The 23,292-nt window shown below is 34.7% G+C and overlaps 1 protein-coding gene across 2 annotated transcripts; it reads right to left on the reverse strand.

Annotated features, from left to right (window-relative positions):
- Positions 1–3,603: 3,603 nt before the first annotated feature.
- plk4 (polo-like kinase 4 (Drosophila)) lies at positions 3,604–21,249 on the reverse strand. 2 transcript variants are annotated; one of them, NM_001118892.1, is made up of 16 exons: positions 21,031–21,249; positions 20,224–20,319; positions 20,037–20,132; positions 18,323–18,437; positions 16,028–17,009; positions 15,848–15,933; positions 13,702–14,060; positions 13,445–13,549; positions 11,794–11,896; positions 11,272–11,421; positions 11,061–11,194; positions 10,743–10,837; positions 9,503–9,629; positions 9,278–9,418; positions 7,211–7,317; positions 3,604–3,987 (listed from the first exon to the last, which is right to left on the reverse strand). In NM_001118892.1, exons 1-16 carry the CDS (start codon positions 21,058–21,060, stop codon positions 3,888–3,890), a joined length of 2,826 nt encoding a protein of 941 aa, NP_001112364.1. In that variant the 5' UTR covers positions 21,061–21,249; the 3' UTR covers positions 3,604–3,887. The 2 variants fall into 2 exon arrangements, with proteins under 2 accessions (NP_001112364.1, XP_073783102.1); XM_073927001.1 differs by having other exon boundaries at positions 3,606–3,987; positions 20,437–21,240.
- Positions 21,250–23,292: the final 2,043 nt, after the last annotated feature.

Genomic DNA, 23,292 nt, shown 5'->3' on the forward strand with positions numbered 1-23,292 from the left:
TGAGTTAATAAAGCATTATTAGTTAACTATTAGTATATGACTGAATAATAAGATATATAAATGTTGATTTCAATAGTTTATTAATCATTTACTAACTTATTCAGAGTGTGTGTTAGTAAGTAAATTATAGTGGATTAATGAAATAGGCATAACACTGTATGACAATGTTTCAGATGACTGTTCTAGAGCCTACAGCTATTCAATCTGTCAGATTCTGGAGTGCAGTCAAGCTAGAAATAAAATGATAAATAATAAATTTATCTTAAATAAACATATACATTTATATAGTATATAAGTTTATAATTTCACTGACCTGGGAAACGGAGGCCACGTAAATGGTTTTTGAGCACTATTAAGTGCACACAGCATGACTGTGTAAAGCTACACGTAACAAAACAAAAATACAAAGTATATGCCGAGTTCAGCGGCTAATCAGCTGGAATAAGCTGTGGTGAAGTGACGGTGACCAGCGAGAGCTATAGCTGTCACTCAAGTGGCCATGCCATTAATTTTGCAGACTTAATATAACCTAATATAAAGGAAACTTAATATAACCTAATATAAATCCAGCCCCCTCACAGTTGTCATGAGGAGTAAAATTAGCTTTATGAACCATAATCGTTTTTTGTACCAGGCTGGTAACACATTTTTTTTTCGCTGTAAAGTTGGCCATTTTAAAATTGGGGTCAATAGAAATGTCATCTATTATAGAGCCAGGACTAGCGAAATTTTGATAAATTGCCGTTTCAGTTACTTCTGTATTAGCTTTACAAGGTGGAGTGGGAGGTTGGCGATTGGTGGAAACGGAATGTACCTGAGCTCAATTTAGAGCTTCACTACAAAGGCTGTAAATACTTATGTACATGAGATTTTTCAGGTTTTTTATTTTTGATAAATTTGCGACAATTTCAAAAAATCTTTTTTCACATTGTCATTATGGTATATTGTGTGTACAATTTGAGGAAATAAATGAATTTAATCAATTTTTTAATAAGGCTGTAACATAAATGAATACTATGAATGCTTTCCGGATGCATATAAATATATAAGCAATATTACACAGGTAGCCGTGCAATATGGCTGTATATCAGCACTGGTGGGAGGATAAGTTAGTGTCCCAACAGTGACAATATACAGCCATATCGTACTGCTATGAGTGTGATATTACATCTATACAACAGATTGACGCCATAAGCATGTATATTAAAAAGAAAATCAGAGTCTAACAATTCTTTTGTATGAGGAACTACTTTCTTCCACCATTCTTTTACATCTGCAGCTGTTGTCAAAACAGCAGAAAACGTTGCTACTTAACAAACAATACTTAAGAGCTAGTGTTTGAATGCTTCTCTTGCATACTATCTAAAGTGATGATAAAACTAAACAGCAAAGGCTAAACAGCATGAAATGCCATAAGTCTACAGAGATTTCCCCGTATCTCTGTGTTGTAATTGGGGAATAACAAAAATTAACCCAGAAAAAAGCCAAAGCAAAGCAAACACTACCAGATAACTATAGTTTAAATACAGTACTACAACATACAAAAGAGAAAGATTTATAATGATTTGATCAGCTGTAGTTTTAAATGAAGTTGTTCTCTTCTAAAGACTCTGTAGACATCTTGTGGCAGTAGGCAGTATCCTTATAGATAAACTGCATAAATGCAATCTAAACAACACTCTTAAAACCTCAAAAGTACATTTTGTTGTCCAGCAGCTGCAATATTTGTCAAACTGTAGTGATTTTATTGATCTGCCGTCATTTAATGTGGGCGGAGATATACAGAAGGTGAAGAGGCTGTACGAGTTCTGTTATTGCAGAATATCACACGGCTATCAGATTCAAGAACCTGACGGAACTGCTTTGTATGTGTGTGTATATATATATTTATATATATTTACACACACACACACATACAAAGCAGTTCTGTCAGGTTCTTGAATCTGATAGCCTATGATATTCTGCAATAACAGAACTCGTACAGCCTCTTCACTCTATATATATATATATATATATATATATATATATATATATATATATATATATATATATATATATATATATATATATATATATATTGCATAAATATGCTTTTAATATTCTCATCTGCATATATTAAGACACATCCATTACTTAAGCCTTTACAAGCCTTTAAGCTTTACAGTTTTTTTTACAATGGCTATGACACTTTTCACTGCATTTAACAAGTTTCCTGAACTCTTAACATGATTAGCACAACATCTGTCTTTTTTTGGCTATGCCTATACAATTAACACATTTCTTGTTGCTTTGACACAAAATGCATCCAGTTAATGGCAATTTAAAATGTTTAAACTTCTTTTACACACAAGCTCAACCAAGAACAAAACAATGTCATATTAAAGTCAAATTTACAAATGCTTTCACACAGTATGTCAGAACAGATAACACCATGTCCTAAACAGAATTTATATAGGCTAATGTCAAAGTGAATTGTGAATTGAAACACAAATTTATTCCCTGTATTTTTTCCAATGCCAATGAGAAACAGCTTATAGCATATATATATATATATATATATATATATATATATATATATATATATATATATATATATATATATATCACAGCTGATTCCCATCTAGAAACCACACTCATGTGTTGAGGTTTTCCCAATCACATGATCATATGTTCTAATAGAGGACTCTTGAGGTTTATGAAAGGAACAGTGAGCACATCAAAGAACTCCATCACCAATGTTCAGGAAAGGTTATGCAATACAGTCAATACTGTACTATACAGTGTGTTTTACAGTAAACTACTCTATAAACCTGGAGTTCATTATTACTGTACATACATTAGATATACAGTACAGTAAAAGGGATGTCGCAGTGGGAAAAACATAATAGGCCAAAGGGCCACAGTTACTTTGCGAGACCACAGAAGAAATCAAGTGTAATGTGGATGAGAACATGTGGCAAAATGCAGAAGACTGGGCAAAATAGATTACTTTGTTTTGTTTTTTTATTATAATTGTGGTGCTTTTTGCATATCTTGCAGTGATGTCCTTTTGCAAATAAAGTCTGTGCTGCAGCAATTCTGTGTCTGTATTTTTTTACATAAACTGTAATTTTTATAAAGTAATTATTCTTCATTTTTGTATTGAGTTTTTGCAGTAAAAGAAAGAAAATGCCTGCATTTACTAAACCCAACAAAACAAAACTGTAGAGAGGTTTCAAATACAAGGGTATACCTGACACATAAGTAATAGTTTCTGTAATTTTAACTGATGATAGTGTTTTTATTGTCAGTGTGTTCTGATTGACTGAATGTTTCTGTTGGAAGAGAACATGTGTTTGTGTTTTGAACAATAATTTCATTTTGAAACATGTTTGCAGTGTTTTGTTAGACATGGTGTTTTGTGTTTGTTTATTATTGTATTTTGAAAAGTAGTTTAGAGGTTTAGTTTACAATGTGTGATTTGGAGCATGAAATTAACTGTTTAGCCAACTGTCTTTTAGGTGTGTTGCTGTGTTAAGAGTTTAAGCAAACATGTTAAATGTATTGAAAAAACTGTCATAGCCATTGTAAAAAACTGTAAATAAACAAGAGACCAAACAGAGATGTACAGCAGATGTTTTAATGCCTGTATGTTTGCAGAGCTAACATTTCATCAAAGAGCCAGGTAGAAAAATCTAAACACAAAGACAGGAAACCCATTATGTACAACATAAAAAATATATAATTTTCATAATCTTTGGGACTATATGTACAAACGTTTTTTAAAAAATGTATTTACAAAGACTCAAAGCGCATGACATGAGAATTTGACATAAAAAGAGAAGCGTTTTGAAGTGCTCGTGAAGAGGATGCGCATGGGGATCACATCAATATCTGTTTCTGGCTCCTCAGCATCGGGCGGCGGGATTGGCCAGAAGACCCAAGATGCTGGACAGACAGTGGAGTTTCTCTTTCACCAGCTCTGGTAACTTCTCGTTCTCTTTATACCTGAGAGAAAGACGACAGCAATCAGATCAACAACATTGCTTTCTGGATTTATTTGATCACAAATACAATAAAAACTGAGAAATGGTGAAATAGTGATGCAATTTAAAATAACATTTTAAATGTGGTTAAAAATTATTTGTTTCTGTGATTTAAAGCAGAGTTTGTAGTAGCACTATTGGGTATTAATATTGGCAAAAAACTGGCATTGCAATATTTTCATTCACAGCGATATACAGTTAGGTCCATAAATATTTGGACATAGACACAATTCTAACATTTCTGGCTCTATACAGCAACACAATCGATTTTAAGAATTTTAAAATTAAAAACATTTTCAGAATGTTCCACAAAGTTGTTTTGACCACGTCTAATGTTTTTGCCATCTCTCTGATGGGTTGCTTTTGTTTTTTTCAGCCTAATGATGGCTTGCTTGACTAATATGGAATGTTTCCCCAGAGTGGTACGGTACGTTTTACAGCGTAAATTATATATACATATAATAACGAGACATGGTCGACCCGGGCTGAAACAAACATTGTCGTCTTGATGAACAGCCACAATGCCAAAAAGAAGAGCAGATTTTACTCTGTGCCCCTTAGTTTTTTAAGAGCCAGTCTGAAGCGTGATCGGTTTCGCTTTCTTGCTCGCACTCGCCATGCGTCTATATCTGAATTAACAAACTTCTTGAGCTCATGATAATAATGTGTAAGTAATTTTCTCACAAGATGTTACATGTGCTGGTGAAGATTACAGACACAGATGAGAGGTTTGCACTGACTGTATGCTACATTTTGTGTTGTTTAGGGACTAAATGTATGTTGTGTGTAGTTTGTCTGTAGTTGGTAACATATCGGAGACTGTAAGGGTCTTTATGTGTTCATATATGTTGCATTTATTTATTTTATATAAATACAGACGTTACAGTAGGCTATTTCGCACTGTCATTGATCTGCAATTATAATTTAATCATGTTCATAGAAAAGTTATTAATAAACATTTATACAGAGGTATTTATGTGTATAAAGCATCTGTTTTGTGAGAAGTGCTTCTCATATGATATATGGGCAACCCGTACAGCTGTACTTAAGACATTTTCTTGATCGAAAATGACGTTGACTGAAACTTTCTGTTGTACACCATGCCCACCAAAAGAGTACCATTGGAACCCTTTTAGCAGTGGAAACGCAAGCCTAATAAAGGTGACCCGTACTGTACTGTACAGTACCAGTCAGTAGAAACGAGCCAATAGTGACAGTTCTGTGAATCTCATCTTGAGAGTTGAGAGTAACAGATTCCAAATGCAAATAGCACACTTGAAATGAATTCTGGACCTTTTATCTGCACATTGTATTTGAAATAACGAGGGAATAACACACACCTGGCCATGGAACAGCTTAGTGGCCAATTGTCCAATTACTTTTGGCCCCTAACAAGTAAGAGGCACATATGCAAACAGTTTAAATTCCTACAGCATTCACCTGATTTGGATGTAAATAACCTCAGATTAAAGCTGCGCTTACACTCGAGTTTGAGAATGCGAAATTCTGTAGTATGGCACTGTGAAAAGGGGCGGGAGATTGGTCCATATTTAAAATATCTGTAGAGAGCTCATGTTTTGATCCTTGATTGTTCTCACGCAGTCAATTGATGCAATTTTACAGGTCAAAGTTCATCAAGCTTGATTTTTGCAACGCATTGAACTGCGAAACTTGTCACACAAGATTGCGTTGCCTGTCTGATGCATTCGCATGCGTAAAAAGTCCAGTGTGACAGCGAAAAGTCCAGTGGGACCGCGGCCTAAAGCTGACAGGCTGCAGTTAAAGCACATCTTGTTAGTTTCATTTCACATCCATTGTGTTGGTCTATAGAGCCAAAAATGTTAGAATTGTGTCAATGTCCAAATATTTATAGACATAACTGTATATTGCTATATAAATGCAATTTCACCAGATGATTTGAATATTATTAATTATTTTAGATCGATTAAGATGATTCAGTAGGGGAGCAAATCTGAATAAAATATAATAAAAAAAAACAACAAACAAATTTAAATAAAACAGAGAAAAGAAACAATGATTTAAGATTTTCTGGGGTGTCAAACAGTGTTAAGGAGCAGAAAATAAATTATTACTGTATTATAATAATAATAATAATAATCAAATAATCGCTTTAATTTCAAAATATTTACCCATTTTTTTAAAAACTAAAGTCAACCAATCCCTTTAAAGTCAATTGGTTAATTCACTTTTTTGAAATAAAGTCAACAAATCGCTTTAAAATCACTGGGTTTACTCATTATTTTAAGTCCAGTCAACTAATTGCTTTAAAAGGAACGCTGACTCACTTTTTTTAAATAGTAAAGTATTATTACAACACTATGGTTTTGAGTAAATAATTGTTTTATTTAACTTATTGTGCCCAAATGGCTTAAATTTGCTTAAAATGATTAACAGTTACAGGCATTAAAACATGTGCAAATAATAAAATTTCACTCTAAGGTTAACAAATGACTCCACTATGCTGTTAACTGTAATATCTGGTCAACTATAATCCAGATTATATGGCAGATCCCTGCAATATTACAATTGCAGACTCTGCACATTGCGTAATCGATGCTAAAATGATATATTGTGCATCCCTAGTTTGTAGAATTATTACTTCAGTGTCACATGATCATTTGGAAATCATTATAACGTGATGATGTTCAGCTCATAATTATTATTACCAGTGTTAAAAACTATTTGGCTGCTTCATATTTTTATGAAAGCTATGATACAGAACTATTTAAAAGTTCCACTTTTATTCATCAAGAACATATTAAATTATTTAAGAGTAAAAATAAAGACAATTATAATGCAAAATAAGTAACAAATAATTAGATTTAAAATAAATGCTATGAAGCAGAAAAAAAATTCAACACAGATTTTCTCGGTATCAATAGTAAGTAATCATAATGGAATAGGAAATCAACATGTAATATGATTTCTGAATGATCAGGTACACTAAAGACCGGAGAAAATTCAGCTTTGAAACTTACTCATTCAAATCAAACTCAATATTTTACAGAAAATGATTAGATAGAAAGAATTAAAATATGAACTTATTTACAAGTAACTTATTTAAAAAATTAATATGCATGACTGGATTATTCACTAAGAATTGACTTTATGCTGCAAATGGAGTTTTGTTGACCATGCATTCTATTTTTATTAAAAAGCTTTACCTTGTGATGTGTCCTTCGGGGGAGGTAAAAGTGATGCAAGAGACGCCAACTTGAACCATCAGCTGCGACCCGTCATTAAACTGAACCCAGACCTCGCCAGTGGTTAGCTAAAAATAAAATATAAAAAAATTTTAAATACAGTAATGATCTCAACTCAACTCCTGGAGGGCAGCAGCTCTGCACAGTGTAGCTTCAACCACCTCCAACTCACACCTGCTCAATAGTCTCTAGTAGTCTTGAACACCTTGATTAGTTGCTTTAGCTGTGTTTGTTTGTGGCTGGAGCAAAACTGTACAGAGCTGCGGCCCTTCAGGAATTCAGTTTGAGACCTATGACATAGTCGAGCTGGACTATATATATTTAAAATATTATAATAACATATTTAACTAGATTTTTTCAAGATACTATTACTCAGCTTAATTGCAATTTAAAGTTACATTTTAACTAGGTTAATTTCTCTTTCTCTCTCTCTCTCTCTCTCTATATATATATATCATATTTGTGTAAAGTATGCACTGAAGAGTTAAAATAAATAAACAACATATACACAAACTAATTAAAATCCCCAAAACACAGAAAAATAGTAACACTTAATTACAATGGAAAAAATATATTAAAAATGAAAAAAGAAAAAACAACAAGAGAGACCGTGAAATGAAATAATGAAAAAATATATAGCGATGCACGATATATAGGCGGCTATATCGCTATCGCCCGATAAATGCTATTTTTAATGTTATCATTATTGATCCGATATCAAAATTAGGTTGATATCTTTAAGCCGATAGATTACGTAAGAAGTACAGAACTGCCTCCTTTGCGCAAAGGTGAGTTGAACTTCAAAGGTGAGTTGAATATCAACTATTGATATTCATCACAAAAAATTTGAGTACAAAACAAAGACAAAATAACAAAAAGTGTATACATACAGTGCTCAGCATAATTGAGTACGCCCCATTTTGAAAATGAAGTTTTATCCATTTTTAAGTGAATATAGGCAATGTATTTTGGTGCATTTAAACAAAACAGGTTTATCAAAAAAATATATATTTATTAAAATAATATTTTAGTGACCAAATATATTTAGAAACTGAAAGATAAAACAAATAAATTCAAGCAAAATATTGAAAAAAAATTACAAACTGCTCAATTTCAACTGTTTTAAAATTTTTTGCTTCTCTTCATTTTTCTTCTTTTTCAATTTGTGATTAATATTTTTCCACAACATATAAATTTGTGTGTACTAGTTTTTGAACCGTTATCATAAGTAATTCTGTTAGATAAGATCCAGATTTGGCTTCAGTACTGACTAATCTAATGTATAGTTAAAGTCAGCATTATTAGCTCACTTTGAATTTTCTTTCTTTTTTAAATATTTCCCAAATTATGTTTAACAGAGCAAGGAAATTTTCACAGTATGTCTGATAATCTTTTTTCTTCTGGAGAAAGTCTTATTTGTTTTATTTTGGTTAAAATAAAAGCATTTTTCAATAAAAAAAAAAAAAACATTTTATGGTCAAAATTATTAGCCCCTTTAAACTATATATTTTTGATAATCTACAGAACAAACCATCATTATGCAATAACTTGCCTAATTACCCTAACATGCCTAGTTAACCTAATTAACCTAGCTAAGCCTTTAAATGTGACTTTAAGCTGTACAGAAGTGTCTTGGAAAAGACCTAGTTAGATATTTACTGTCATCAGGGCAAAGAGAAAATAAATCAGTTATTAGAAATGAATTATTTAAAGTTATTAGAAATGAGTTATTATTATGTTTAGAAATGTGTTGAAAAAATCTGCTATCCGTTAAACAGTAATAGGGGGTGGGGGAATAAACAGGGGGGCTGATAATTCAGGGGGCTAATAATTCTGACTTCAAATGTATATGCACAAATATAATATTGTACAGATTTATTTTAAAAGTATGATATTAAAAGATAGATTTGTTAGGGGTGTACTTATATATAGTGAGCACTGTATATAATAAAAATATATTTTATAATAAATACTTAACATAATTATTTATATATTGTTATTATTATAACTAAAGTAAAACATGTTTACCTGAGAGGCCCATCCAATGTTGGGCACAAAAATGGACTTGAGCACTTTTCCAGAGTTAACGGTGCGTTCATCTTTGCGGACCGGAGAGCTGCCTTTAGCCACACTGGCTGTGGTCAAGTCTGACCCCGCATAGGAAATCATCTGCAGGTCAACAGAAATGACTCACTGTGAGACAGAAATAATAAAACAGTATCTTCAGCACAGAGGTCTGAGAGCTGCTCTTACTGATGGAGTGATTTGAGGATGCTGCGGAGGACTGAGACACACGTGAGCCACCTCTGCTGCAGCCGCTGGACGGCAGGAAGATGAAGATGAAGGAGCGGGAGCCGGAGGCACCGGGTTCACAGGCCTCCTGGTGGAAAACAGCATTGAGAATATGAGAGATATGCATCATCTGTGGCATTGCATCTCAAACAAAAGCACTGATGTAGCACCTATAATAACTAATAAGGAGCAAGAAGGCAGGAAGGTTGCAGCAACAAGGTTGCTGGTTTGAGCCTCGGCTGGGTCAGTGGCGTTTCTGTGTAGAGTTTGCATGTTCTCCACGTGTTTGCGTGGGTTTTCTCCGGGTGCTCCGGTTTCCCCCACAAGTCCAAAGACATGTGGTATAAGTGAATTGGGTAAGCTTAATTTTCCGTAGTGTATATGTGTGAACGAGTGTGTATGAATGTTTCCCAGTGATGGGTTGCAGCTGAAAGGGCATCCGCTGCATAAAACATATGCTGGATAAGTTGGCGGTTCATTCCACTGTGGCGACCTCGGATTAATAAAAGGACTAAGCCGGAAAGAAAATGAATGAATGAAGCATTTGTTTAGTAATAAGTGCTTCTCATACGATATGTAAACTTCAATCAAGAATGACATCGACTGCAGCTTTCTGTTGAACACCACACCCAATAAAAAGGATACCATTAGTACCATTTGACAGTGGAGACACAAGCCTGATAAAGATGGCCTTTAACGAACCATACCATACCGTACTGTACCACTCCTAGTGTAACTAGGTTAACTAGGTAAATCATTAGACAAAAGTGGTTTCTTCTATAGACAATCGAAAAAATCTCTTAAGATAATGATATTGAGCTTAAAATTATTTGTAAAATAAATAAATAAATAAACAAACTGATTTTATTCCAGCTGAACTAAAAATAAGTAACAAAAATATATATTACAAGAAATACTAAAAAAATGTTGTTGGTCTTTAAAACATTACTTGTGTATTATTTTTTTTAAAAGTATAAAGATTTTACAGGAGGGCTATTTTAATTAAAAAATAAAAGCAATTCAAAACATATAGAAAGGTCAAATCGATTTCACAATAACCAAAAATAAAACAAATCTGGAAAAGTAGGCGAATAAATAATCCACAACCCTAACAAACACAACAGATTCTTTCAAAAAACATTAAAAAAAAATAATACAAATTATTCCAAACTTTACCATCTTTTCAAAATACAGGCCTCACCTGCCGATGGTGATGGGAAAGAATGGAGTGTTTTTAGAGCTGCGCTGCTCCTCAGCAGTGATTGCAGCTTCCAAAGACAGACACATTCGATGTCCCTAAAAAGTAAAAAAAAAAAAAAAAAAAAAAAAAAAAGCATAGAATCAAGTTCTTCATGACAACCCCAGAAATAGCAAATTTGCATGCGGTGCCACCTGCCAGTCTTAATATAAACACCCATGCTTAATATCAAAACGCAGAGCATCAATTTAACACTTAAACCTGCCAAAGAGCACTTTCACACAATTTTACAGCACTCGAACAGACGCAGTGATGCATTACCTCCTCAGAAAGCTCTATATAGAGTCTGCATTCAGGATTGAGCCCACTCAGACCAACGTCACCCTTCACTGTATACGACTTCCCACTTTTCTCCACCACGCGCACCTGTTCACTTGTCTTATGGGTTTTTGCACCTGAAAGAAAAACAACATTAACTTTATAAGAGTTCCTTTAGCTAATCTGACAATAGTCAATCACGAGCGTCACTCACCATCATAAAAGCACACCTCCAGGTCTGGATTAGGAGAGTTCTCCATCAACATGCACTTGGCAAATTTGGTGTATAAGGTGACTTTTGGAGTCTTAGATTTGACCAGCTGCACAAACTTTGTGGCGTACTGGTATTTCTTCCAGTATTTTTCTGCAGAAAAATACAAGTTAAGTGTAATCCAATATTTTTATTATGACTAGAAATGTATCACTGAGCTGTCGTCTCTTTGTTTAAAGAGGCAGTTCACCCAAAAATGATTTACTCATACTTTACTTGTTTTAAACTTATATGAGTGTATTTCTTCTGTTAAAATAATTTGAAAAAAAGCTGAAAACCTGTAGACTTCCTTAGTATTTGTTTTTCTACTATGAAAGTCGATGGTTACAGGTTTTCAGCTTTTTTCAAAATAACTTCTTGTGTTCTACTGATGAAAGAAACTTGTAAACGTTTGTAATCACTAGAGGGTGAGAAAATATTCATTTTAGGCTGAACTGTCACTTTAAGTACTGTATGTAACTGTACCTGGTAAATCATCAAAGCTGCAGATGAGGATGTCTTCAGGTGGTGAGGGTGGATGATCCAGCACAGGGAACCCTTTTCCTTCATTAGGCTGGTACACTGTCACCTAAAACCAAAGTTGACAACACATGTGTAAAATAAACATTTTTTAACCAATGCACATCAATTAAATCTAGGATTTATATATTACGGGGGTGTCCAAACTCGTTCCTGGAGTTCCTAAATTGCACTCGACTAAATTATGATGATTTTTATGTGTAATTTTTATGTGTGGTACCTGTAGACTTAATGTTTCCGAGTAAAAAATATACAAATAAAATGGACCGGGTGCTTTTTAAAAATTAGGACACTGAATCAAAGTAAAACCGGTGAACTGTCCGAGGATGCCCTTCTGGATCATTCACTAACTTTGAAGACACTACTGACTACATTTACATGTACATCTGTAATCTAGTTATTTGTTAAACAACTATATTAACTATAATAACTATATTTAGTTATATTATAATATAATTGAGGTGTTTACATGAAGTGCTTTCATGTGAGAGTTTCCTGTAATTTTGGGTGGCTTTAACGGCAGTTTCATTTTCACTCATGAACATTTCATTTATGCCCCGTGACAAACTGGGGTATAAGACGCAAATAAGGGGTAGGGACTGGCGGAAGAGTGTTATGGAATTTAATAACGCACGACGAAAGGGAAGGAAAAACTTGCGCATTTCACAATGTACGTGTCTGCCATCCTTTACTGACAGCTGAGTGTGTGGATCTTGTAGGAAAGTATGGCGAAGTCCTAAATGACGGTAATAGTTTGATTGCGGTGTTTACTTCAATAATGCCACTAACATGCACACTCCACGACACGTCTTAATTACGTTTCTGTTTAGTTCAATTATGACTTAAGTAAGATTAAGGTAATCAAAAAAAATAAAAAAATAAAAATAAATAATAAAAAAAGACTCTTAATCAAAGTATTGTCTAAATTGTATTAAAATCTATTAAAGTAATTGGTGTCCATGTAAACATACTCAATGTTCGACTCAACCACACCACTAAAGGGGAAGGGGGGAGTCTATTTAATTACTTGTGTAAATTTATATTTATTTAGTTTTTTAATTAATTTCACTAATTTTATAGTGATATAATAGTAGTCATATTAATGACAATATGTCCATATCATTTATTTACAATACAGTTTGTAAAATAATATTTTCTGTCTTTTAGTAGATTTTATTTATTTTATTTTTTAGAAATAATTCTAATATCTATCTATCTATCTATCTATCTATCTATCTATATAGATGGGGGGGGGTGAGCATTCGAGCGACGTATCTGGGTGGGGGGGCAGGTGCTTGCAAGACGTACCCGAAGAGCGGTGGGAGTTGCGCGCGCGACGCGACATACCTGAAGAGCGATGGATTTGCAACGGATTTAAGGACCGGCAGGAGACACGCGATTTCCGGGAGATTATCATTCATTTGCGGGCATCCGGGATGTCTTTGCATTTAAGGGATACTACTGCAACTTCTAGGAAACTTGGGATGTCTGATATATACACATACATACATACATATATATACGTACATATACACAAACACGCACGCACGCACGCACGCACCAAATTACATAAGTCACTGACTTCATTGTCCCTCACCATAGATCCATCACAGGATATCCGAAGTACTTCTTTGACTCTTTCCTGAGCTCCTTGTCCTTTCAGCAGCTCCATACACACCTCTCCATTGCCCAAAATGCTGACCTAAAAAATGAAATACCAACTTTATCACATCATGACATCTTATAACTTACAGATCTTCCAAAATAAAAACGACATAAGGATATTTCATATAGTGGCAGAAAATGAATGTCCTCCATGAATGCTTGTAGTAGGACATAAACATCTTGACTCACAACAGCATTTTTAGTCTTCTGTCGAATAGGCTTGAGTCTGGCAGCACAGAGCGGAGGGAAGCTCTTCTTAGGGCACACTTTGTCCTTCTTCTCTGTGTTTGCTTTGCCTTTGGAGAGCGGTGGACATGGAAACTGTGCGTCAGAATAGGCCTGAGGTTCTGGCATGTGTCCTGATACAAATGCATCTTCCCTGCAGGGCCCGGGGTTGTTGTGCTGGAAGAGGATGGGCTGCTGCTGCTGAGAGTGAAGGCCGCTGGGTTTGTCACTGCAGGAGGTTTGTGTCCCGATTGGCCCTCGTTCAGAGTGGAAACTCCCACTGCTGCTGTGACCGCTCATGTCTGCCGGCCTCTTGAACACTCCTGAAAGACAAAACCATGCTTTAAGGTTTAAAATGCCTCAATATATGCAAAGTATAGGAATTTTTGTTTTTATCTTTTACTTGTGTTCAATTTTTTTCATGGGACAAAACAACATTATATGTCCATCCATCTATTAATTAAAGCAATGATGGTTTTCAGTGAAAGTGACTTAATTATATGTTTTCTTTCCATAATAATTGGTTAATTTTGTTTAAACTTTTTAATAGTTTACCACTCATTTTGTGAAGAACCATCAATGGTCATTTTATTTACACTAATTACAATAAAAATTTTGTTTTTCTCTAAAAAGTTATGCATTCAAATGGCTAGTAATAACTCCCAGTAACACTCCAGGGTTTTTCCAAATGAGTTAATATAAAAATTAATCATCAAAAAACAATTAATTGCAATGAGAAATCTTTATAAGACCTATCCATGAAATGTTTAATTTTAGACACCATATGAACTAGGGCTGCACAATATTAGAAAAACTTGCATTGCGATATTTTGATTTTCTGCTATTTATACTGTAATATTTGACAAGATAACTCAAATATCTTTATTCAAATTTTTTTTGATAGATTGGATTCATGCGTGTGTGTGTACATGTTTTTGTGACATGTCAGGACACAAATCCGTAATGACACAGGTATTACAAAAAGGAGGTGAAAAATGTGAAAATGGTGACTTCCTCAATTCTCAAAAAGCTAATAAATCCCTCAGGATGGGTTTAATCAGACAGTACAGCTGTACACAGTCTCCTGTGATGGTTGGGTTTAGGGGTAGGCTAGGGTGAGGGCAATGCATTATATAAGTTTGAACAGTATAAAATGAATGGAAACCTATGCAATGTACCCCCTTTTCACTAAAACAAATGTGTGTGTGTGTGTGGTCACATGATGTGCATTTTTAGTGATATAGTGTGGACGGAGCTCTTTTCAGAAATGCTAGATGAAACACCAGTGTGGAAGTGAATCGTTTTTGTTCTAAAATTCCATTTAAAACTAAGACATATTAGTGTGAACAGGGCCTAAGTGTGTATTTTTCGTGAGTGCGTTGCTGCTGTGACAGGGGCGAGGCGGAGGATTGCAATGCAGGCTTGGCATTTTAATGTCTTTTGGCCATCAGCGATGGACGATGGCATTTTCTATTGACTCAACCCTAATTACAAGCATAGATAAATACAGTAGACAAACATACAAATAGTCAAGCGGTATTCAGTAGCAGAAAATCCGTATATGTATACATGTTTAATAACAAATGTATACATGTATAATAAAGTATGAATAATTAAACAATTCATCTTTGTTAAATCTACAAATAAAAAGCCTAAATGCTTTAAACTCATTTAAAATATTTACACAGGCATTAAAAACACACGCAGTTAAACTGAAATGACTCCAAATTTCTCATGTGCTCTGAACTACCAGGCCAACTATTGGTCTGACTCCACATTGTACGTTCGGCGATGTAAATGTTGCAGATTCACACATTGTGAAATTGATGCTCAAATGATATATTGTGCAGCCATATTATGAGGGTTTGAAATTTTTATTTGTTTATTTAAGTTTTGTTTCTGGAATAACTTTAATAACTAAGATTTTATTTCTTAAAAAGTGAAGTTAATATTAATGCATGTGATCATGTGTTATTTAATAATAAAAAAAATACTGGTTTGTACAAACACTAATTTAGGACATAAAATAAGAGCTATTGTAATAATTGTGGCTATTGAGCTATTATAAGTAATTTGTGTACATCTTCTGTAATAGAAACAGCATTTATACCATCATTGCTGAACCAGGGCTGTGTTTGGGAATCCGGCATTTGTTGTCTCGTTGAATGAGTGGACGTAGAGAAAGATGATGCCGGACTAAAGAAAGTGGAAAAAAAAAAAATGCTAGTTACATAAAAAAACAAACAATATATTATCAAATTCTTTTACAGTTGTTTTGGATAACTCTTACTTAGCAGGTTGTTTTACAGGTGGAGAGGGAAGCCTGTCGTGTTTCGAGTATCCATGTGGTGCGTTTCTATAGCCGGAGGTCTGTGGAAATAACCGTCCAGCCCCTGAAAGCATCTCTTCTGAGTGACATCTCTCCAGCTCTGCCTCCTGTGGATTGTGGCTGTACCCAACAGCAGATCGATCTGACGAATGAGCTCGTCTCAGGTAGCGAGAATGAGGCCTTCCGCTGTCAGCACCCACGGGAATTCTCCCAACGCCCATCCTGGATAAATCATCTTGTGAATTTGGCTGCCAGTCCTGCCCACTCTTAAAACTGGAGCTGGTGGAATGATGGGAGTGGCTAGGGATTGGTGCCATACGACTGGGCAACGGCTGCCCAATCATCTGCCTGGTTCGCCTCTGTAACCGACTGCTGCTGCTGTTGTTGGTTGCATTTGAAGCTGTGGATATTGTGGCGATTCCGCTGTCGATGGAGCCTCCGTCGCTGCTGCCGGAGTCTTTGCTTGCGGTGGGCCCACTTTGAGTCATAAACGGGTGGTCCAGCACTGCAGAAAGACTCGGTCTGAGGGCTGGGTTCTTTTGTAACAGCTGCTGGATTAGATCCTGAGCCTCTGCTGATATGTGCATGGGCATCTGATACTCTCCCAGCACCACCTTATTGAGGGTGCGTTTGACAGTGTCTGTGTCAAAGGGCGGTCGTCCTGTGAGAAAGGCGTAAAACATGCAGCCCAGTGACCAGACGTCTGACTCCAGGCCGTGAGCGCTGCGCGTGGCCACTTCGGGTGAAATGTAGTTGGGTGTGCCGCACATGGTGAAGTGCTTCTCACTGGGAAGCTTGAGTTGGGTGGCTAAACCAAAGTCTGCGATTTTAATGTTCATGCTGGTGGTGAGCAGGAGGTTGGTCAATGTTAGGTCCCTGTGCATAATCCCATGAGTGTGGAGGTACAGCATGCCCTTTACAATCTGGTGCATGAAATGCCTCGCTGTTCACAACACAAACAAAAACGCACATCACATTTAAAAGCAGTGTTGTGTTTTCGATTGTAATTCTGCATACTTGCTTATTTTTACTTACTTAACAGAAGCATTGAAATATTGCATTTATTAACTATTATTTTTGTTGTTTTAATACAACAAAAGTGAGGGCTGACAAAATAAAGGGGTAGCGGGAAGGGAATTCGTTTCAAATACCAGTTTCAAAACTGTAACTATAGTAACATGATAAACTGTAAACCTACATATGTTTAGGTCATCCTACAACCCCTTTGGAAATTAGATGAGGCCCCCTGGTGGGCACTGGCTCAAGATTAAGAACCATAAATGAATAGACCCCCAAATCTAATTTGTAAACAAATAAACATTTTTATATAAAACATTTTTATTAGATTTGTATTTTCTTTCATTCATTTTCTTGTCGTCTTATTGCCTTTATTAATTCGGGGTCGCCACAGCGGAATGAACTGCCAACTTATCCAGCACGTTTTACGCAGCGGATGCCCTTCCAGCCGCAACCCATCTCTGGGAAAAGATTTGTATTTTAATTAATCTGTCAAAGCTGAAGAAAAAATGAATGAATGCATAATCTGTCAAAATGATCTCAAATTATTTAGTGGTTTAAATCTATTATGCTTGAATCCAAAAAAATGCTTTTTACTTGTGTAATAGACCCTTTACACCAGACGGTTATGCAAGACACATTTAATAATCATCAGCATCTTAAATCCTTCATCTTAAAGCATCTTAAAGTTTTTAATATTAAGATTTTTATTAAAAAAACGCATGTACAAGCTATACTTTACATTATATCATTGTTGCACCAAATTACAAAAAACTAATTACCACCTATGCAAGGAATTTCTAATGCAGGTTTTATAGACAGGACAGTAATTTTACAATGTTATCTCTTCTGTCTGCCATTACATGTCTACACTATTTTTAGTATTCTTTTTCTGAAAGTCTTGTTAGCAATATTGTTTAGTTTTTCTTTTATTATTTGAGCAAATAGAAATGCAAATAAATGATTTGTTGTAATTTCCTAATCACTGCGCTCTAAGTTGACCCAACTATGATGACTTCCACTGCTGAAAAATCCTTAAATGTAGAAAAGGGTCTAATGTAGAGGTGAGCTTCTATAAAGATAACTCTGCGGGACAAAGACTCTACAGGACTGAACTTAAACACTGACGTAGATGATATACACAAAATATTCATATTGGCTAATAAGCCTCTAATTTAAAAAATTAAATTGCAAGCAGAAAATATTTCAAAATAAAAATCTATAATATAAAAAACTCACCCTCTTCCTCTGTAAAAGGATTTTTCCTCTCCTTTAGGTAGCGGCTCATCTCCCCGTTGTGACACATCTCCAGAACCAGGTACACATAATTACTGTCCTCAAAGTAATTGTACAGCTACAGACAGAGACGAAAATACAAGAACAACTGGTCAATATTTACTTAATTACAAGAAAGAAGTCATTTCTTATAGTGGGATCCAAGTAGTGATGCAAATGAAGAATAGCACATTTGCCATATAACACAAAAGCTGCATGATTCATGCTGCATCAAGTTCTTTCTTCAATCTATATTAAAGAACCAGAATACAACACTGCTCATAACAAACATGAATGCACTTTCATACACAATTTTCTTTAATAATCAAATAATCAGTTTTTATCCACTAACTCTAGCACATATCTATTAATGGAGCTTTTTACAGATTTGTTCAAAGAATACTAGGTAAGCTAACCAGTAATTTTTCTAGAAAAGAGTTTAAAAGTACATTTCTACTTGCATGGCGAGCATTAACCTTAGGATTAACAGTGTGTAAATGTGTCCAATAGGTTCCGAACAAAGACTTTCTTTCTAGACTACAAGTCCTCAATCCATTAAAATAACTAAAACAAACCTTTATTTCTTATATTATCATCCATTATAATGTTTAAAAAACCAGGGTTTCCACACAAAAAAATTATACACAAAAAATAATTATAAAACTAAAAACACATTAACTAAAAGTATGATTTAACTTCACTTTTAAAATATTAAAAGCATAGTGTGCATTCAGTTCTATCTTTTAATTAATGTTGAGTTAAAGCGAGGATGTCTTAAAATAGATTATTTTGAGGAATGTAAACAAAAGCAGTGGTCCCAACATATTTTCTATTTTACATTTTTCATTTCTATAACTTCCGAGAATCCAAAAACAAAAAACAAAAAAGGCCCACATAATGATAAATAATGTTATGGTAGCTAACAAGAAGTTATGATTGAATTGCCTCTTGTAACAGTTATAATAGATTGAAAAACAGGAAATGTTGATGGGCCAATGACATGACCACATTGAAATGGTCTATACTGAAAATTGATTGTTTGACAATATTCAAAAGTTTTAAACAAACAGAAAAAAATGCATTTTAAATGCATGTAAATATCTACTTTAATGCTTCAAATAACATCAGTGAAAATAAAATGTCAAAATAGTTGTCCAATGTCAAAAGTTCACAGTTAATTGATTGATTAAAAACAAGTATTGCACCTTAAAATAAAGAGTGAGCCATAATACTAAAATAATAACAACAAACGTATACAGACATGGACAAATTTTTGATACCCTTTCATTGAAGAAAGAAAAACTACAGGTCACCAAAATAACTCAAACCTGGAAAAAAGTCTGAATTTCTGAAAATAAAAAAGTGAAAATCAGATATTGCTTTCTAAAATTGTGGTTCAACAGAAGCATAAGAAAATGCAAGCAAATGAAACTTGCCTGGGCACAATTTGAAGGGTATCTACAATTTAGTCGATGTTTGTATATGTTATCTCAAAAATAAACATTTGCATTCATTAATTTAAGAATGACTTTATGACCTGTATTGAATTATAATTGTCTTTATTTTTTTTATATCCGAAAGTAGAATAACCTCTTAATGCAGCAGATTCAAATTTATTTCATTTTAACACGTTCATCAGTTTGTGAGCAAATCTGTGATGTGTGTTTACAGGACTCACCTCGAGAACTGATGGATGCTTTAACCGGCACTGAATCTCCACCTCATTAATGACTCTCTGCACCATTCCAGCTTTGTGCATGGCTTTCTTGTCAATCTGCAAATACACAAGGGGCACAGAGAGCGTTTTTTCAACAGATGCTGCACAACCACAACCCTGACACGATGCTCAATTAAACAGCACTTACCATTTTGATCGCCACTTCCAATCCTGTGTTTACAGATTTAGCTCTGTAGACACACGCAAAGGAGCCTTTACCCAACAAGGTGAGAACCTTGAAGTCCTAAAGCATAGGCAAAGACACGTTTGAATTAATGCATAATAACAGCAAGATCACATCCTGTCCCATGAGATCCACCTCGCCCCCCTGAGAGATTCACTTCAAAACTAAATCTCCTACCTCGATTCTAAGATCCACAGAGGGTTCCAAAATTCGGTCCTCATCTGGATCTTTAGTGGTCAGATTGAGCAGGAATGAATTAATTACTTCTAGCATGTTTCATAAAGTGTCTGGACCGCGGAGCGCACAAAAGCAGCCCGTTGCGAGCAGTGCGCGACGTTTGTTGACGCGTCGTTAGTTACCTGCATCTGACAGCGACATCTGTTCATCATCACTCTCCCGCTCTCCTCCCGCGACTCTACCTGACGCCGCGCGTCGCCTAGCAACCGTCTCCACGAGAGCAATTCCCAAAACACCTTCGCTGAACTTTTAATGTAGCGCAGATGAGTGAACAGAAGGCGAGGTAAAGGTGGTAGCATAACCCAAACTAGTCTGCGGCAATTCAAATTATTTAACGTTACCGCATAACTTGCCATATTAAAGGGGTTTGTTATTGTTTCCTATTACGCTTGAGAAGTTTCGTAAAAAACGAACGCAAAACTAAAAAGACCAAAAGTTAATTTTCCTATCTGTTTTAGAAGCATCTAAGTTACTATACAAACAATAATACAGTTGAATGGCCCTCGAGCCGCAGGCGACCGCGCTAACACTTACCTCAATCTTGTCACCGATTGAGACGCTCATTTTCACTTCATAATCTCTTCAGTACAACGATTCGGTATCTGTATCCACAATGTCCTTATTTTCCGGTGAACGTAAGGTTTTTTGACTTGAGCATGACGCTTAAAAATGGGTTTAATCGATGTATTTGTATTCCCCTCCAAAATGTTTGCCTTTCCTCCATTTTGAAAAAGTCCGCCCGTTACAATTCGTAATGACGTCAACGACGTCATTGCGTGAATCGGCCAATTGGTACTTTTTTTTTAAGCACAACACGGAACTAGGCGGAGTATGTCAAAATAAAAGTCCGACTACGCACAATAATGATTACGTCCTGTTAAGTTTTAAGTACGTTACAAAAACTGGAGTACGATTTTATTAAACAGCAACTACAGTTAATATGAGTATTGTTCATAACTGCAGCACAACAGTGGATTCTCAATTATTAAAAACATTTAATACTGATAATGGATATGGCACATGTCATGTTTTTTTCATGAAACATTTGCAAACTTTTTTTGTTGTCAGCTAGAACGGTTTTTAAAATGGGGTTCAGATACTGAAGGTACTAAAAAGTCAAAATAAATGAAATATGTTAAACAATAAATTGTGTAATAGATCAAATTAGATTAGGATTGAAAAAACATTTCACTCAATTAAATATATTAGAATAAAAGAACATCTAAAACAAAAAAATAGATGAAATGATCTGTAATTATTGAAAATAAGTAATACAAAATTAACATATGATTTACACAATTACATTACTAAAAATAACTTTAGAATAAATTAAAGTAAAATAAATACACAATTTATTAAAAAAATAAAAAACAAAGTGGGCGAGGCAGTGGCGCAATAGGTAGGGTTGTTGCCCCACAGCAAGAAGGTCGCTGGTTCGAACCTCGGCTAAGTATGCACTTCTGTGTGGAGTTTGCATGTTCTCCCTGCCTTCGCATGGGTTTCCTCCGGGTGCTCCGCTTTCCCCCACAGTCCAAAGACATGCGATACAGGTGAATTGGGTAGGCTAAATTGTCTGTAGTCTGTGAATGTGTGTATAGATGTTTCTCAGGGATGGGTTGCGGCTGGAAGAGCATCCGCTGCGTAAAAACTTGCTGGATGGGTTGGTGGTTCATTCCACTGTGGCGACCCCGGATTAATGAAGGGACTAAGCCGACAAGAAAATGAATGAATGAATGAAAAAACAAAGTGCATTATATAGTATGCTTTGTTTCTTTTTTATAAGATGTGAAGAATATAACTTACTATAAACTAAATAAATAAATATATATATATATATATATATATATATATATATATATATATATATATATATTTATTTAGTTTATAGTATATATATATATACACATACACACACTTATTAGTGTATTATTAGTGTATATATATATATACACATACACACACACACACACACACATATATATATATATATATATATATATATATATATATATATATATATATATATATATATATATATATATATATATATATATATATATATATGATTCATATGTAATACTAAATTATTGATGAAAATTTGTATTTAATGGGCAATTTTTACATATTATTATCTGCATGACATAAACTTAAATAAACATTTTAAAATATTAAAAATTTACTTGATCCTATTTCCTTCCTTTTTACCTTACAAACACCCTGGAGTTTCTCTCAAGTAAGCTGTTAAAATTACTGCGCATTCATTTAGAAATGTTTTATGATCATGTATAACTTCAGCAAGTAATTTATTATAATAGTACTAACATCCCTTCCTTTAAAAAAAAATAAAAATCATGGAGTGATACGGTAGCTCAGTGGTTAGCAAGAAGGTCACTGGTTCAAGTCCAGGCTGGGCTAGTAGGCATTTCTGTGTAGAGTTTGCAGATTCTCCCCCTGTTGGCGTGGGTTTCCTCTGGGTGCTCTGGTTTCCCCCACAGTCCAAAGACTTGTAATATAAGTGAATTGAAGAAAGTAAATTGCCCATGGTGTATATTTGTAAATGAGAGTGTATGGGCATTTCCCAGTACTGGGTTGCAGCTGGAAGATCATCCACTGTGTAAAACATATGCTGGAATAATTGGTGGTATGGAAATAATTAAAATACAATGTTTTATAATTAACATGTTTTTAACACACCCTCCCGTCCTAATCTTTTCTTAAGCCCATTCTGACTGTGCAACAACATCATTAAAAAAAATCACATCAAAACTACACCTCAAAAATTCATCAGCAAACACG

The sequence above is a fragment of the Danio rerio genome, chromosome 17, assembly GCF_049306965.1.
Source record: "Danio rerio strain Tuebingen ecotype United States chromosome 17, GRCz12tu, whole genome shotgun sequence".
NCBI lineage: Eukaryota > Metazoa > Chordata > Actinopteri > Cypriniformes > Danionidae > Danio > Danio rerio.

Excerpts from the sequence above, each read along its gene's own strand:
- plk4 (XM_073927001.1), bottom strand. The coding sequence starts at position 20,532 with ATGCTAGAAGTAATTAATTCATTCCTGCTCAATCTGACCACTAAAGAT. Across the intron at positions 14,061-15,847 it reads GCCCTGGTTCAGCAATGATG|GAGTGTTCAAGAGGCCGGCA; the intron begins GTATAAATGCTG and ends TTTGTCTTTCAG. Across the intron at positions 10,838-11,060 it reads ATATAGAGCTTTCTGAGGAG|GGACATCGAATGTGTCTGTC; the intron begins GTAATGCATCAC and ends TTTACTTTTTAG.